We start from the raw sequence: 18,857 nt of genomic DNA, 5'->3' as shown, positions 1-18,857 counted from the left end.
CCCGGAAAAATTTTCTGATCTGCGCATGTTCCCACTCCTCGAAATACAAAATTATTCTTCAAAACCCCTTGTAAAATTTCCAGGATCTCCCTATATATACTAAGAGATTCATTGGCGCTTGCGTTCGATAAAAATGCGTGTAAAACGTTTGCCAATGGTCTTTTTACCTTCGTACCGGGCATAACCACAGTCCCACTCTGTGAATAAAAGGCGGCGAATCAAACTAGAGACAACGTGTTAAGATCTATATTTGCTTATAAAAATGTAGTATCATCGTGCAAAATGCACTGTTCAATTATAATGCTTTTTTTTTTTACTTTACTTGTAAAATTCGTAATTTTTTCTCACAGTTTATATCTTACAAAGTTACTTCTTTATTTAGTGATTGACACTTTTTAGACTTTATATGTGATTTCAAAGAGACAGAGTGTCATGTCTCAAGGACTGTTAATCTCTTAAAACAACATTGTGCAATTATCAGATTTTCATTTCTTGGACATCAAAGACTCACTGAGTTTATTTTTTTTTTTTATATCTGTGAACCTTTCACTCAGCTTACTTATATCATTACTTGTCAATTTATACTCATTGTTAAGATTCTTATAAATAGTAATGTACAATTGTCAATGCACAGTCTGGAATACGGCGGCCAGCCCCGGCCACGTCCGACTCACCCAGAGTCTTGAGTCCGGAGACCACTCTGTCTGTTAAATTTTTATAATGTTGCCATCGTTGAGTCTCGTCCACTAATGTTAAATCTTTATTTCTCTGGAACTGTATACTGGTGGACCTTCGGGAATACGGCAAACCTACCCTTCGTTTTAGCTTACGGCCCACAGCGCGCCACAACCTTATACGTTATACACTTTACGCCAACATTCCCTCAGCCGGTTCGTACTGCACACGACCGATGCAGATCCAGACGAATTCTCTATCACCGTAAAATCTACTCGGTCACAGATATATAATACTTTGTTTCTCAGTGTTAACACATCTAATATTGTAATATGGTCAGCTATCAATTTTTTGTAATACGTCACAAGTATGACGCAGCTACGATGGAAAACCTAATCGTTGCTTGCAACGAGCTCGTCTCTAGTTCTACTTAACTTTCCAGACTGCATGTTATTATAAATTTATGATTTTGTTTGTAAATAATAATTCAACAGCAACCATTAAGTAACGATGTACACTCTAGTACGCCAGGACACAATCTTGTTGTGATGACCTCCCCCCCCCCCCCCCCCCCCCCCGGCCTTGATACCTATTTTCAAATCAGGATTACACACGTGATTGCATGCGCAGAAGATAAACTGGAACTTAACTGTTAAATACATGTTACCGATAGCATCTCTTTGGAAATGCATTTCTCCGTAAGTAAGTATGTGTAGTAACTGATACATGTAATTGTGAAAAACATTAAGGAATGCATGATCTGCGCATAATAACTAATTGCTTAATACAATATTTCTTTTTTCCAACATGATTTAAGTCAATGATAAAAACAAAATATATGCTTGACTTTATATCGGAAATAACTAATTTTTTTATTCCCCTTTTCAATAAACAAAACAAACCAACAAACAAAATTGATCCAGATAAATATAATTATCAAAAATAAACCTCAAAAAACAAACTACACATTCATCCTTCACCCACAATTGCCTTTTCGATATATGTCATCATTGTAGACCTGTGTAACAATCTATTAGGTAGGTGTTTGCACGACATAGAACCCCTTGCTGATCAACTTTTTCATTAACGCATATAAAGAAAAAAAAATTTTCTTGATTTATTTTGATGTAAAAAAGAAGAAATTAGTTTTCAGTTTGTCCTTATGCTTGTTTGTTAGCGATTAATCTAAGTTCATTTTGCATATCCTTTTGTAATTTAAAAAATTGCGATGTAAATGTTTTTTACATGCAATGTATTGGATAAAACAATGAAGAGTAGTATCTTGAACTTCATACCAAATTTTATCAGACTTTTAAATTGTAAAATGCTAACATTGAAAATTGTGCCCAATTTATTTTTGTTTTTTAAGGTAAAACTTTATTGACTAAAAAAAACCTGATTCTTTGAGCCAAAATAATTGCCATAATCAATAAGATTTTGACAATCTTTAACTGCAGGTCTGTAGCTCTAAGTCTGAAAAAGAATCGTCCGTCCGAATTTCTTGAATATTGCCATTTCTTCCGTACGCGGACGCATGTTGGTCGAATACTCACCAAGACTAAATGGTGCGTATTTTAAGTTTTAACTGAGTTTAAAGGTCATATTGGCATTCCAATAATTTTGAAAATAAATATGTTAAAAAAATGGTTAAAATTACCGTAAAACTACCGGCGTCGGTCTTCCCCATGCGCGGAACTAGATAGGAAGGGGATGGGTTCCAGACCCCACCCCAACCCCACCCCAACCCCACCCCTTCCCCGCAAAATTTCTTTCAATTACATGTACATTATAAAATTACCAAAAATATGTCTCGGACATCCCCTGGCAAACTCAAATAACTGTCATACCCTCAACCCCCACCCCCTGGAAAATTTTTCTGATCCGCACATCCTCCCCCTCCTCAAAAGAACAAAATTACTCTCCAACACCCTGTGAAATTTCCAGGTATTCCGCATATATACTTAAAGATTCAATGACGCTTGCGTTCAATAAAAAATGCGTGTAAAATGTTCGGTCTTTTTACCTTCATACAGGGCATACCGACTGTGTGAATATAATCGTCGTCTATGTTTTGTCTATATTGAGTCAATTATGATGATTAAATACGTTTCTCAAAATTAAATGAACATGCAAAAAACAACATGCGGCGAATAAAACTATAGACAACTTTTATATATCTTTATTTGCTTATATACATGTAGTATATATAGTACTTTTTTTACTCAGTGTTTAAACATCTAATATGGTATCATGGTCAGATAATTTTTGTGTTACGTCACAAGTATGAGACAGCTGCGACTGAAGACCTAATCGTTGCTTGCAACGAACTCGTCTCTACTTCTCTTCAATTTTTGTTGTCCCATATCTGCTTTATCAGAATAGAAAACCCTTATTCAATTTTAAACATTTGAAATGTTATGTTTGAAACTAGTACATACAATTCAGTTTTATTTTAAAAAAATAATCCATTTGGGAAATGGCGAGGGATATTCATGGAGATTTTGCCTCATACAAATTTGATCAATTTGATTTGTTTCTTGCAGTTTTTGTAAAAGTTTTCTTTACTATTTTTCCCCTGCTTAATGTTGATGTTCAGTTCGTTCTGTTCAAATTTTCTTTTTTATTTTCAAATATAAATAAATGTTGCCTTCCAACATAAATTGCGACCCAGCATTGCGTCCCTTGTTGCTACATGCCTTAATAATTGTGAGTTAACAGAAACCAAGAGAGAGTATTTTCTACAGAAGTTATCTCTCTTATCAGAGGGATATTCCACCTTAAATTGAAAATAGAACTAAGCGATGTAACAACTGTTTTAGAAGATTATTACACGACCATGCATGAAGTCATCTGAAAATGCAATCTTTTTATTTTTTATTTTTATTTTTTTTTATTACAAATAAGAGAAAAACAAAAGAATGTATGAGATATTTTTACACAACAATTTAGTAACATGAACAACTTTGTTTTCTTTTTAAAAATAATGATATGAAAATAGGAAATACCAAATAAAAAGGATAAAAAAAACAACAACACAGACACACTACTGCATATTTATAAATTCCATTTTATATGAATCTTTAGACTGTCACTAAAACTGTAATCACGTAGAGTTTTTATCTGATGTGCTGCAAACCAACGACTTTCTTCGCAAAATACCGGTTAAAAATCCCAGATCTGTTATAACGGGTAGTCTAAAATATATGAAAAACCAACCCTTTGTCGCAACAACTTTATATCTTATGGAATGGGGACTAATTTTTGTGATCAGGATGTAAATTACATGGAAAACATTTGAGGTCTAGTTAGAGATGAAAACAAAAGTTTGCGCTGACGGGGCTCTCGGGAACCTTGCGAGTAGCAAGTAAATAAACGTCAGTTTACAGTATTTCATTTCAGCATGCATCTATGTCGGTTTTATCATCATTCTGACTTCTGCTATGTTGCTGCCATTTCTTATGGTTGGGACCCATGGTTCGTACCAATCCTCCGGGGGCCACGGTCCGTTAAGGAAGGCGTCATGAGATGCATTGAACCACCATCCTCCCTTATATGCTACGGCACAGTTAACACTGTTCCACTGATCGTTGTCTCGGTCCATGGTACTGAACGACGTACCGTACAGATTGGCGCTAGAGTGGCTAGCTTTGATCATACTGTCTCCTGAAATCAAAAATAAATACTGTAATATGTATATATATGTGTAATATGTAAACTTTTATGAGCGAATTGCAACTAAAAGAAAAGCCCAATGAATTGGGCATGTTTACCCACTATTCCGTTCAGATATAAGAATACTGGATGGTCGTGGCCATTTTAGACAATATTGATTTATGGATTCCCTTTAAAAAACTGGACTTTGTACAAAGATATCACGGAAATTTTTTTTTAAAGAACTAATCTATCAAATTTTAAAAGTGAATCTAATTAGCTATTTATTGTTAATTAAGCCTTACATTTTAAGTGAAAAATATTTAACAATAATAAAAAAAATGATTTTCAACGATTATGAACCATTTTATCAAAACTATTTAGGATAACGTGAACTTCGCTTTTTTTCATTATCGGCAATTAAACCAAAATAGAAAATCAACAATATACATTGATTTAAATAAATATTGCATGGAAAAAGAAAACTAATGCTTGAGATGGCAAACGTTGTGAGAACACTTAAGGGTCTGTAGGGCCAGCAAAGATTTATATTTTCGATTCGAATTTGATGCGAAGTTAGTATTTTGCATCAAATTTGAATCAAAAAATGTAATTATACGAAAAATATATACACTATACATTTATTCAAAAAAGCGAAATAAGTAGTTTGAATAAGCAATTTTAATTTCGTACCTAGATTTCCGGTGTTTGGTCCTCCCAGGTGGAGCGTGTAGTTTGTAGATTCGTCACCAATGGAAAAGTCTTCGTATTTCTGGTGAAATATGCTTCCATTGTTCAATTTGAAAATCACATACAAGAAATGCAGCAGTCGCTTTGTTAAATAATGAATGACGTCGTTTCCTATTTGTAGAATGAGAAAAAAATATTTTCATTTCTAACATAGGCATCATGAAATAAATTAATTAATCTACTGACTTATTCTAAACGTTGTTTACATTATGTTTATTCTCTTCATAAAAAATGATCATTCTTTTTTAAAATCAGAAATAAAATAGGTATGTGACAAACATGTTTATTTACTTTATACAATGTATACATTTTCAACATATAACAAAAAGTTTACTTTATCAAAAAAACTACAAGCTGCTTTTAATTGTTGCATCTTTTGAATAAATCTTTAGATAATTCATTATCTATTAAAAGTTATTTAAAAGCTTTGGCGTCATCTATTCACAAGAATCTGAAACCCATGTAAAGTATTACTTACAGATGAGGAAAGGTGCAGTAACTTATTAACTTTTGAATTCTTCCCACGATTATATTACGCAGTATCAAGCTTTTATACTTTCGCGTGGAGAAAAGTTCATGAATAAAAGAAATCAATTGCGTACTCACTAACGTACTACATATATGTAACACAGGCGTTGTATATCTAATAAGGATGGGTAATTAAGAATAAAGAACGATCACGGGGATAGCAAACGTCCACTGTGTGCGACCAAACTAAGTAAGCGTTTTGAATACGACCACGAACATACTGAAAAAATATGCTATTTACCCTGGTGGTTTTCTTTGGTCTAACAATACGCCTGGGTATCAAAAAAGCGGATGTATTTTAAACACACAAATGTTTTCAATTTTTAGAACGCGTGTGTTTAGGCTTACCAAGAAACCACCTTTAATCACCCGAGCTCCCGCATAAATAACCACTTTTACGGACGTGTAATAATTGTATGTACTCTTTGACATACTAGTATCAAACTGAGTCATATATTGATTGATGTTTTATTTACCCATTGATAAAAATAATTCACTAAATTCAATTGGGTAATATAACTGACCAATCCAGTAAGCGTTTGGGGGATCGCCAAAGCCGTTCTTGAATTCCGTCCAAGTTTTGTTAAAGTTCATGGTACCACTCAGGCGGCGCTGAATGGCCTGTAGGAAAATGAAGATATCATAATACACAACTGAATCAATATAATGTTTGCTCTGAATGGTAATCATTTATTCATTGAATGGAATTTTTTTTAACAATGACTCTTCTTTATCTGCAATGAGCAGTAAAAGCAATAATTTTATCGATTTTCTTTTCAAAGTATCAGCAAGAGATTACATGTTTTAAAATAATAAAAAAAGATAGATAGATAGTTAGATAGATAGAAAGATAGATAGATTGATAGATAGATAGATAGATAGATAGATAGATAGATAGATAGATAGATAGATAGATAGATAGATAGATAGATAGATAGATAGATAGATAGATAGATAGATAGATAGATAGGTAGATAACTTTTACCGTCCAGCCTCCATTGTCTGTATCCATATCACAATAGACAGTGACCAGCCGCTGTCGACCTCCAAAAGGGTCAATTACGTATAATCCTGAAGTGCTCTCTCCGGACTCCATGACACCCTTACAGTCTGGGGGTGCTTAAAGTTTTAAATTATAGACATGAATTTAATATTTTAACATGTCATAAGAAATAATAAACAAGAAAATAATAAGCTTAAGAAAAAAAGAATAATCATAAAATGAAAAAAAAGTATTTTAACTTCCTCGGTTTCAACAAAATGAATATTTACATCCTATGTTTACTTACATCGTTCTCTCAAGGTATCTCACTACTGACGTACTGATTTCCTTGCGCAGATGATCATTATACTTTAATGAGTGTGATTTTATTTATTTAATCATCTCAAAAAATTATTATTTTATTACTACACAACATTCATAATGAAAATTCTTTTGAATTAAGAAAGATTTTTGGAATATATATATTTTAATCTGGAAGGTTTTTTGGACAAAATTAAAAAGACAGAAACAAAAAAAAATATGAATTTTCAACGTACTTTTCTTTTTATTATACTTTATTTATTGTTCATTTTTTTGAATTTAATAGGTTTGTAACATATTTCTTAGTTTATGTGTGACATGTACATCATCAAATCTTGAGAGAGTTAAAGACGTTAAGCATAAAATCATGCAAATATATAGAAATTGTCTAATTTTTTTATAGCTAAATTTTGTTAGAATTAAACCTTTGAAGCCAAACATATCAAATTTGATATCACTAACCCCCTATGTTTACTTATGTCAAACAAAATCTAAATACCTTCTTAGACAAACTGGATTAACATGATAAAATTTGTGATATTAAAAAGGTTTTTTATTTTTTAATAAACTTGTAACTATTGTAGAAATTGTCAATTTTCAGTGCAAAAACGTAAAAAATGTATGCAGCTTCGTACATTTTTTTTCACCAAATCCGTTTGTTCGGTATGACCATTGTGCATACTTTAAAACAAGAAATAAGTTTGCTTAGTCAAAAATGCTGAAATAAAATCCTATTTAGGCTGAAATTGCATTTCAAGTTTTGGAAGTTCAAACTAAATTGGCCATCACTTATGATCAGAGGAATGAAAAGTGCCCCCCCCCCCTCCCTTTATCTTTAATTTTAGTATGTTTTGTCTGAATATTGCAACGATATACTTCTCAAAAAACTCTTGATTAAAAACATTGAGGTGTGTGATTACTTAAGAAAATAAGTTCTAGTAACCAGAAATAGCTGTTAGATCTATGAAGTGAAATTGCGTGCAAATTCACTTTCTATCACTCGACTTCTTCTTTATATCAGTTATACAATATCTAAATCATACGCTGTACAATACTGTTATATTTAAGGCGACAGTTACTGTTTACTGTTTACATTACAAAATAACCCAATTTTAGAGTACAGTGAGAAAGGTGTTTTGTTACAGTTCTACATCTATCATCAAGTGGATTTCCTTCTCTCTGACATAGTATACTGTTTAAAAATTTCAATCTGTGCCAAGACATACATGTTTGACTAAAATTGCATTTTATCTACCTAATTTTAGGTCGGACACATTATCTAAAAATAATCAAAGTACTGAGAGTACTGAAAGGCAGGGTCTTGAAAGTTTGAATTTGTAAATGTTCACGTTTTCCTCCATTATGTTAACAAAATTATGAGTTTGAATTAATTATTTCAATCTACATGTAGTATGCTAAAGTTCGGCTTTTTGCAATTGCCTGATACTTTGTCATAATTTTGCTAAATCCCGACCGGGACTGTTCTTCATAATTTTAGAAAATTGACACAACGGTATATTATGTAAAATAAGACCCCAAGAAAAATTCTAAAAAACTACAACTAACCGGGAAAATCAAAACAACTATATAAAGGTATATAATTGAAATCGTTATATTTATTTATTTTGTGATCAAAGGGAAAATCTATAAGTCGGACGGTATCTGTTATACAAGGTTTATGAAAACTCCGAAAACTATCAAACTGTTGAATAACCGAACATTTGTGTACCGATAACAAACACAGGCATCTGACGTTAAAAATATTTATGTTTTATAATAAAATTATTCCAAGTACTATAACAATAAAAAAAAATTTGTCGCGGTAGCCATTTTGATTTTTTTAGACCTTCTTACCTGTCATGATTTTCTTGCAGCGATTCATATAAAATTAATAGGTAAGAATTAAATTCGTTCGCCACTTACTACTTTTTTTGTGTAAACTCTTGCATCATTTACACGAATCACGATACAACCGTTTCTGAAATGTCATTCAAAATCATACTCAGAATTCAGTCATCTGCTTTTCAAAAAGATAAAACCAGAAAATGGAGACCAAAAGTGAATGAATCACGTCGTATTTTGGGGTAGACCTTTCCTGATTGGCTGTTATATATGATAATTGTAAATTGTTAATTTTAGCTATTAATTCAGATTTGTTTTATTTTAAAATTTCTAAAATATGGAAAGTTAACGCTTTTAACAGTAAAATTAACAAATGTTGTAGGACATTGTCATTTCAGGGATCTTTGTCCTTTCAATACACTCTCGTTTATTAAACGCACAATTCAATGCGTGTCTTGGAAAAATGAACTTAATTTCGAAAGCGATTTAATTTTAAGCTACAATAAAGGATTTGTAAATCAGATTTTAAAACAACGATAAAAACTAACTTTTCATCTTCTTAAAATTGAAATAAGTCCTATTCATTTACATGTACTACCACACGATAAATTAAAAATTTAAAACATAACAAATATGCGTTATCTCTGAATTCATAGGTCTAATATTGGTGCGAGATATTTATCAATGGGAGAAAGATCAGCTGAATTTCTGAGGAGAGGCATTAAGATATTGATAAAGAATTCTTTTAAATCATGAATATGACTGGTTTTGCCCGTTATAAAGTATAGAAAATGCCTCATAAAATTAAAACAAATTACATGATTGTATATTCCAACTAAGCCGGACAACATGAACATTAACATTTAAGGTCAGACGACACGTTCCTAAATTTTAGATAACATTTTCCAGGACTTCGTTAATGATTTACTACTACTTTGACAAGCTTTCTTGCAAAAAATTAGGGTACCTTACCAGGCATTTCTGCAAAATACTAGAGTATGCAATTTCCTATATAATCTTCTTGAAAATACACTTGAATTGCTGATATAAAAATAAATACATCTACAGCACAGGGAAATTCACTATATAAATTAGAAGTATATCTCCGCCGGGGCGGGGATTTGAACTCACGACCTTTAGAACCTATACGCTTCTGGCAGTGAGTGGCCACGGTTCTAACCACTCGACCATGTACACATATAACCATATTCAAGTAAATTTTGATCATTTTTAAAGTACTTATAAAATTAACGTTTTTTATTGGAACTCTTTATTACGAGGAGATACAAAAAAGATTCTCGAGGAACGTGTCGTATGACCTTACCTTGGTTCTTCAATCGATAAGATTGTTTATATCAATTAATCTATTGGTCACCCAAAATGTATAATCTATATAGATTTTGCTTACAATGTATTGTTCAAAATTTAAATTCAGTTTAATTAACTAAAGAGTCAATGAACGAAAAGGCAAATTCAGACTTGTTTTTATTTTCTATATACAGATTTTTTTTAGAGATGAACAGCAGTCATAACGCGTGTTGACTGGAAGCCAATGAAACACCTATTTAATGTGTAGGACATCTGTGTATTTTAACCTCGGCTCGCGCATGAAGTTCGGTATTCAAATTCACAACTTTTCAAAAATGGCACATTGCGTTTGGGAACTTTACTTTCGATTCAACCTTCAACCTCTTCTATTGGTTTTATGAGCTCGTCCACCAACTGAATCTTTGATGGCGTTGCGGATTCAGTTACGTAACTCCATTCCATAAAACACTACAACTATTGAACCCGAGCAAGAATATTTTGATCAATAAATCTATTTGTTTATTTTCTTAATAGAATTCGGTTTACACATAGAGGACTGCACAATTTTCTTTCGCATAGACTCAATTCATGTGTTCTACGCGTGCCATCCGGTTTGAGACTTCGGCTGACAGTGAACCAATAGACGGGGTCATGTGACCCCGTCTAAAAACATCAGCTTACAATCTCCAAGCTTAAGATTGTTAAAAGTTGGGCCTTTAATTGAAAAAGTACTTACGGTAAATTTGGTAATATTTCCAGCCATCTTCAGTTGAGGTCATGTTCACGACGTCACATGACCGATGGACCCGACACTTTTCTACCAGAGAGTTGAACCCAAAACATCCACAGTTAATGTCACACATAGCAGCGCACGAAATGCGCGATGGAGCCTGATGTTCTGCTACAAACTCTATGTTTGAAATTCTATCGTCACAGCTCGGTGTCACTAAAAAAGATCGCTTCTTAACCGATTGTAGAGTTACTGGCATCCAAAGAATGGCGAAAACAACAAAATAGAGAAACATTCCTCCAGCACGGGTCTATCAGCAAAGAGTTAATGGGTTACAATCACAATGTTTTATGCTTTTGGAAATTGCATTTTTTTTCTAGTCCATATTCAAATCGACATTACATGTCATTGGAAGCCAATTGTTTTCTTTGTTTTTTAAAAAGAGGATACAACAATCATTTTCCAAAATAAAACCTTAGCTACACATAAACGTCTTTTGTTTCGAAAAATATAAAGGGATTTGAAATGATTAATAGATAAGCGTTGACTAACAACGGATGCGCATGTCATGACTTATCAACAGTTTTCTCAAACTGATTATCTTTTAATGATATTTATTCAGATTGTGTTTCGCAATCCATCATAAAAATATGACACTGTATATACATTATTGATAAAACAAAGAACCGGCCATCGTCATTAACAGATCGATGTTTTGCAAATTCAATTTTTTTACAAACAACAGATCGGAAGATTTGAAAATAAAGTTAAAGAAAACTATCATATTTTAATAAATATTTAATCCTTTTCGGAAAGTATGATAATAAAACATTCATAGGCGAAAAAATAATCATTCTATTCATGCATCTAAAACAAATGCATGTAAAAACTGTATCAACCATCTGCCAGTGTTCGATACTTTTTTGGAAAGTTATATTTCAACGTTTGAAACAATCATTGCCATCTGTGTTCTTCCCCCTAATGTCACCTTTGATTTTTTCTCTCCATCTAAGAAAATGTATACTAACACTAGCTTAGATTACCATGTAAAATTTAGGGAGTAATACCTATACCAATATATACATTTACATTATATTTAATTATCAAATTCACAGGCAAACAAATACTCTTATAAGATTTGTTTATGTATATATTACAACCATATGCGCTTAATTTGCTTATATTCTGATATGAGAATTTGTGAAAGTTCAATTAAAAAAAAATATATCAAAATAAGTACTGAAATGGTTGCAATCTTTCGTTTAGATTTAATGAACATTGATTTTACGTTTTAAAGATTTCGTTTAGGTATCTGTCATGGCAATGGTAGAACCACCGGATCTTTGTGGCACATTTACCACTATTAAAATCGTTGTCTCGACCAAGTACTAAACAACATACTATATAAGTTCTGTGTTTGTGGATCAAGCATAATGTCCCCTAAAATGGCAAACACTTATTTAAAATATAGGTATATGGTTCACCTCTTTGTGAATTAAAAAAAGGTTTAAACGAATGCAACAATATCGTGGATACGCTTGCACATATAATAAAAAGGAGGAAACTATTTGGATGAGTAGAACCCACAAATCCCACAAAATAAAACGATATTATTATTTAATGAGAATCATTTTCACAACTTCAGCATAAGTATGAAATAGAATGATTAAGTAACAAACGCAAAAATTGTGTTACTTTTTATTAATACTATCTCATTACCGTTAAAAAATGAAATAGAAATTATCAACCTGTCATTAGGTTTTATCATGAAACAATGTTAAAATATTTGACACATTTCTATATATTTTCATAAACAAAAAGGTTAACTTAAAGTACATTCTTAAATGTATTTTGTCTTCGTGCAGAACCCCTCCTATTAATTTTGCGATTTAATTCGTTGAATAATGTGTGTAACAGTGATATCATGTGCGATTGTATGGGTTATGCTAATTTATGCCTGATTCTTTTTAAATGTTAATGGTATAACATTACTGACTGATTCAGTAGGTATTGCATGCCAAACCCCTTTTTAAAATCTGTCCAAGTTCTGTGGAATGTTGCGCTACAGCTAAGGCTTCTCTAAATGGCATAACCAAAAAAGAAAAGAAAAGAAAAAAACACCAACAATTTCAAATTCAGATTGTATTCTAGTTTTTTTTTGGTAGAAATTGAAATGCAAAAGAAAGAAATTCTCTTTTGTTAAACATCAGTAGACAGTTTCCTGTTTAATTGTGTTTGTTTAAACGTAATAAAATCATATTGTATTAATAACATTCTAACAACCATATGGTTTTACAGACATGCGGTTAAACGGACTAACATTAAGATAGAAGGTTGGAAAAAAGAAAGCTGAATAAATGGAATAATATGATATATATGGATATTTATAGTATATAAAATAAATGACTGAATGATTTGATAGAGAGAGAGAGAGAGAGAGAGAGAGAGAGAGAGAGATGATAGATAATTAGATAAATCTTTACCGTCCAGCCCCCGCCCTATGTTTCAATATTACAGTAGACAGAGGCAGGCCGCAGTCGATCTTCAAAAGGATCAATGATTCATAATCCTGATAATCCTGATAAATTCTTTTCCAGACTCAAACATTTTGAATTTACTGGATGGCAGTAAATATAAAATTATACGACAACTTGTAAATCTAGTATTTTCTACCACTCGGTAAATTTTAAAATTTACAACGTGACATTTCATATTCTAAAGACGTGATTTATCGAAAAAAAAAATGTATTCAGATTAAAAAAAATAATGTATATCTGATAGAAGCAATATTATTTTGTTGTTTGATTTTTTTTTTTCATTAGACAACGTCTGGAAATCAATTAGCGTGTCAATAATAACAGGTTAATTTGTTTGGAGTTCAATTGAAGAAAACCTTTACAATTATATTTCATGTGTTTTCAGAGCCAAAGTAAGATAGTTGCAGTTCATTGTTTCATATATTTTTGTTTGTTTGTTACATATATCAAAGCGTTCGTAAAGCCATGGCTCGGGGTAGGATAAAGTAAACACCTAATTTTATTGTTAAAGAAATATTATGAAACCATAAGGTTTTAATTCTACGTCATTAATCAAAGAACTAGGATTTTTGCTTAAAGAACGTTCTCCGCTAACGTTTTTTTTCTTCTCAAAAAGGTACCCAAAACCTTTTAGGCGAAGATATGTAATTATTTTCCATTTGATCAAGCCCACATTCATAGTTTCAAGATGATTTGAAATTTAGCCTGCAATTATAACTCTAAATAATTTGTATCCACTGAACTAAAATCTTTTTTAATGAAAAACTGCGGTAAATGGTTATTTCCTGTTGTCCTATGTTATCTGAATTGACAGCATTTAGAACAAAATGAAAATGATGAAATAACTGTACATTAGATGATATCTCACTGAAGTGCAGGAATTAGCACTTAACAAATTCAAATGATACAATGCTTAATAGGTAGATTTTTTTTTCTTTTCTTTTTTATATATACTAATTAATTTTTTTTCTTATTTGCTTTTATAACATATTTTTTTAGATTTGAAATTAAAAAAACCCAGCATGGCTTGGTATTTAAAGGAACGGACAGGGATGCAAATTATTATCTGAAATGGATGATACATACATGTATGTGGGTTTAATTCATTTTTTTGCATCTGACAGGAAAAAAAAGCAAACTTTTTTCATTTAATGGCAAACTAGTGTGTTGGTATTTAGCGCGTTGTTCTTTAGGTCAAATTTCACTATCATTTATACTACGTCGATCTATAATAATGAATGATGTATACATGTGTTCATAAAACGGGGAAGTTGAATTGGGGGAGGGCAATCTTCTTTTTTTCTTTCAAAAACAGTCTTTTATCTGTGCATTGTTAACAATTTATTGTACAAGGTTTAATACCAATCTATCATGCTTAAAAATGTATGAAATACAAAAAATAAAACGCTTGTGGATGAATATTGTTTTGCATATTTTAAACTAAAGTTATCAAGTATAAACAATCTGTCCAATGTTTCACTCGCCCCTAACATTCCGTCGTGTTGTTAATTAGTCTAACCGCATTCCTCGGCACCCGTTCTGAAAAGTTCCTTCTATCAAAACTAAACTAATTAACGTCAAGGCAGAAAGTGTGGTACGAGTTCATCATGCGTTGCGGACAGATGCCTTAGGTCGGGCATCTCTGGTTATTACAAAAAATCTAATAAATAAGATGGAATGATTTAAAGACAGTTTTGTTTAATGGAAAAAACATTTTCAGAACGGGGTAACTAAGAACGCGGTTTGACTAATTAACAGAAAGGCGGACCATCAGGTAGATACTTTTGATTTGACAACTTTTGGTTTAAAGTATAGAAAAAATACGCAGACATTGTATATATATATATATATATATATATATATATATATATATATATATATTAATATCACGTCAGATTTGTAGTAAAAATTTGCCTTTTTTTTTTATAAACAATGAAATAATGCGTTATGCATAAAACGGAGTAGTTGAGTAAGGAAGTGACACCCCCATCCTATTAAAGAATATTTTATCTAAAACTTTAATTTGGGACAGCGATAAAAAATATAATGTAATTTTACTTAAGGTATCTCACGCAGATGTTCATTATATTTTTAATAAAAATGAATTTATCAATTTAATCCTCACACAATGATCATCATTTTTATAATTATACAACATTCATGAAGGAAATCCATTTGAATTAAAGAAACAAACAAGTTTTTTGGGAACTATTTTCTCTTTCGGTAGGTTTTCTAGACGAAGATGACAGAAACAAGCAATTTTATGAATTTGTAATACACTTTTCTTTTTATTATACTTTATTCATTATACACATTTTTTACATTTGATAGGTTTGTAACATGTTCTTTTGGTCCTGGTGTGACTTGTACAAAACTAAATTTTGAGAGAATGATAGACGTTTAACATAAATTCTTGCAAATATATAGAAAATGTCTGAATTTTGAAGCCACATTTTGTGAACATTTGATCCTCTGAAGCCACATATCTAAATTTTGACATTTCTGACCCCCATGTTTTATTATGTCAAAATGATATTGAATACATATATAGGCAAACTGGATCAATCTTATAAAATTTTTGATATTCAAAATGTTTTTATTTCAAATAAAACTATTACAATATTGTCGATTTTGAGTGCAAAAAGGTCATATACAAAGGACTATGTGCGGTTTGGTCTAATATATGCCCCCAATTTTAACCAATATTTAAATAGTATCGTATAAAAACCAAAACTTCAAAAATCATTGTACAGCGGACGCCTATCACTTTAATCTTCATTTTAGTAGCATTGCTTATTCGCTATTTATCTATGATGTCATCCAAATGACCTAATTCTCGCAAATGTGCAAACAAACAAAAATATTCTCATTTTTGCTTTATATTTTGCATTCGGAAATATAGAGCGCAGGTCTGCTCAAGTACAATTTTAACATATGTTTTTCTTCAGATAATTATATACGTTATACTAAAAAAATGGTACTTGAGCAGGCATGCGCTCGATGTTTCCCAGTGAAAAAACCATCGGAAAACACCCACATTTTGCTACAAAACATTAATTTATCAAAATAAGACAATCTTCATGACGTCAATTCTACATTATGACGTCACTTTGGTGATAAACTTTAACACCCTTATTTTCATTACGATTTTAACTATCTTCCATCTTATTTTTAAAGCTTGTAATAAAACTTTAATTTTGGGGGCAAGAAATGCATAATACCGCACATAGTACTTTATGCATCTTCGTACACAACTTGTTGTAATCCCTCTATTTAGTGTAACCATTGTGCATAAATAAAAACAAGATTTTAATGAAAGAGTTTGCTTGATCAAAAATACTGACGACAAATACTAATTAGGCTGAAGCCGCTTTTTAGGTACAAACAGGTCAAATTAAATGGCCATAACTCAGAGGGATGAAAACTGACCTCCCGTTATCTTTGTATTCTTAAGAGTAAAAATCAGCAAGCATCGAGCATTTTGTGAAAAATATGGAAAGTGACATAAAAACAATAATGATAAAAACACATATAAAGATAATCAGAATGAAGATTGTATTAAAAATATTTGGGTAATTTTTTTTTATTCGTGCTGTTACTATGGAAACCACGTGCTTTTAGACTGACTGATTTGTACTTCATTTTAACATGAAAATTTTTGTATATACAAATACAATATTATGTTAAATCATCTCAAAACTCTATCAATAATTTTTTATACTACAAAACACTTTGCTGTAATTTAAACATCATTAAGAATTTACATTTACTTCATCCTTTGATATTTATACCCGTTTTATCTTGTTAATTTTGCATGCAAACACCAGTCAATTCAGTGCACTTTTATAAAATTCTACAACCATGTCAAGGTTAACTAACACTACATATTTATATTATGACATTTGTTCTAGAAGAATCAATTAAAAAATCTTTAGGCAAGTCACCCGTTTATAAATAAATACTGATTTTATACACCTGGAAACGTGCAAGTTTTACTCTAATTACCTCCCTTTGATATGACTCTCTTACGAAAGGAGGTAAAAACGGTATTTTGTTTACATTGTTTACATCCAATATTTCTACGGAGCTGAAGTGAGACGACTATGGATTTTAGTTTCTGGATAATAGAAGTGTTTATTTAGTTCATTATCATGGTAAGTGACAACTTTTACTAGTTTCTTATTTTCTACTGGCAAACATTTCTTTAACGGGAGAAATAGTGGATGCTGTAGATCTTCGTGAAAATTCGGATTAACATGTCAATGCACACAACATTATAAATAAAAGTTTAAACATGACAAAGAAAATGTATACGTGATTGCTAATTGTACATAGTGTTTGTGCATCAAGGACAATAAACTTTTAATGAAAAATGTATTAACATACATGTATAGACTATATGGTAGCTACATGTATACAAATCCATGTCTAAATGTATCTTGTGTGAATAATTGATCAGTCTTCTTATTATTCTATATCTTGGTAATTAATGTTGTATTCACATAAAATCAACTATTTGTACCATATTGCTAGAAAAAGTCAAGATTTTACACATATATTAAATGACTTATAACAGTAAAATATTTTACTGTATGAGTTTTCAAGACAGTTTAATTAAATAGGGGATGGAAAGGTGTATGAGTTATAACAGGTTCTTTGTTTTATTACAGATAACTTAGTGAGTTGTAAACAGAAAATGTGTCACATGCAAGCCAAATGAATCAACTTAAATGAGGATGGACACTAAAATCTACCATGTCTACACAAAAATTAAAATATTCATACCAGACAGATGACAGAGACAATGCTTGAAATATTTAAATTTCGCAAAAGAAGAGGGTGAAAGTGCAATTGAAAAAAAACCCAGACCAACAAATACTATAGTTGACAAGGGATGATTTTCTTTAGCAGAATTTCTTTCATCCTTGAAGATAAACAGCTATGTTAACCACTTTGTTCCACAGAATAGAAGAGCTGGCTTTCAACTAAAACTGAAAATCTTATCAAATAGAATTCAAAATTATATATAATTATATATAGGGATATTTGGGTTAAATACAATGGTACAAACAAGTATTTTCTGAACTATTTCAAAGTAAATGTGTGCCTGACTTATACTCTGTCTATTTTTGAAAATAAGATGTGTTCATATGTCAATGCTGATGCATAATGATTTATTACCACTTGATCATTTGAGTTGTTGAATTATTTTCAGTGAAAATTATTACAATTAATGATGGTAAAAATTAAAGTTGATATTCATAAGATTGTTTTATTTGTGTTTACTTTACACTGTTAAATAAAGAATAAAATCCATGTTAGATAGAGCATTCAGCAAGTTCTGCAGTAAAAGCAGTAATACAGGTTTATGTCAAGCTATTTGAACTGACCTGATGACATTGACAAAACCAAGACTAAATAGGAAATAAATTCATGCATAAGAATATAAACCAACAATTCACATATTGATATTAAGGCTACTGTACTATCTATATCAGCTGACTGTCAAAATATTTCTCTGAATTTTTGCAGA

General features: G+C 31.2%; 1 protein-coding gene and 1 long non-coding RNA gene across 3 annotated transcripts; one reads left to right on the top strand and one right to left on the bottom strand.

The window, feature by feature from the left end:
- Positions 1–3,601: 3,601 nt before the first annotated feature.
- Positions 3,602–11,287, bottom strand: LOC136275437 (ryncolin-1-like). Of its 2 annotated transcripts, none has more exons than XM_066084652.1 (5): positions 10,794–11,287; positions 6,590–6,723; positions 6,129–6,225; positions 5,020–5,187; positions 3,602–4,338 (listed from the first exon to the last, which is right to left on the bottom strand). In XM_066084652.1, exons 1-5 carry the CDS (start codon positions 11,080–11,082, stop codon positions 4,082–4,084), a joined length of 945 nt encoding a protein of 314 aa, XP_065940724.1. In that variant the 5' UTR covers positions 11,083–11,287; the 3' UTR covers positions 3,602–4,081. The 2 variants fall into 2 exon arrangements, with proteins under 2 accessions (XP_065940724.1, XP_065940727.1); XM_066084655.1 differs by lacking the exon at positions 10,794–11,287 and adding an exon at positions 9,298–9,387.
- A 5,489-nt stretch (positions 11,288–16,776) lies between these two features.
- On the top strand, positions 16,777–18,652 carry LOC105326710 (uncharacterized). The gene is made up of 2 exons (XR_010713998.1): positions 16,777–17,478; positions 17,995–18,652. It is a non-coding gene; the product is annotated as an uncharacterized lncRNA (long non-coding RNA).
- The last annotated feature ends 205 nt before the right edge of the window (positions 18,653–18,857 follow it).

Source organism: Magallana gigas, chromosome 1 (genome assembly GCF_963853765.1).
Source record: "Magallana gigas chromosome 1, xbMagGiga1.1, whole genome shotgun sequence".
Lineage (NCBI taxonomy): Eukaryota > Metazoa > Mollusca > Bivalvia > Ostreida > Ostreidae > Magallana > Magallana gigas.
Note: the sequence above shows the minus strand (reverse complement) of the source record. Positions and strands in the feature narration are given on the sequence as shown.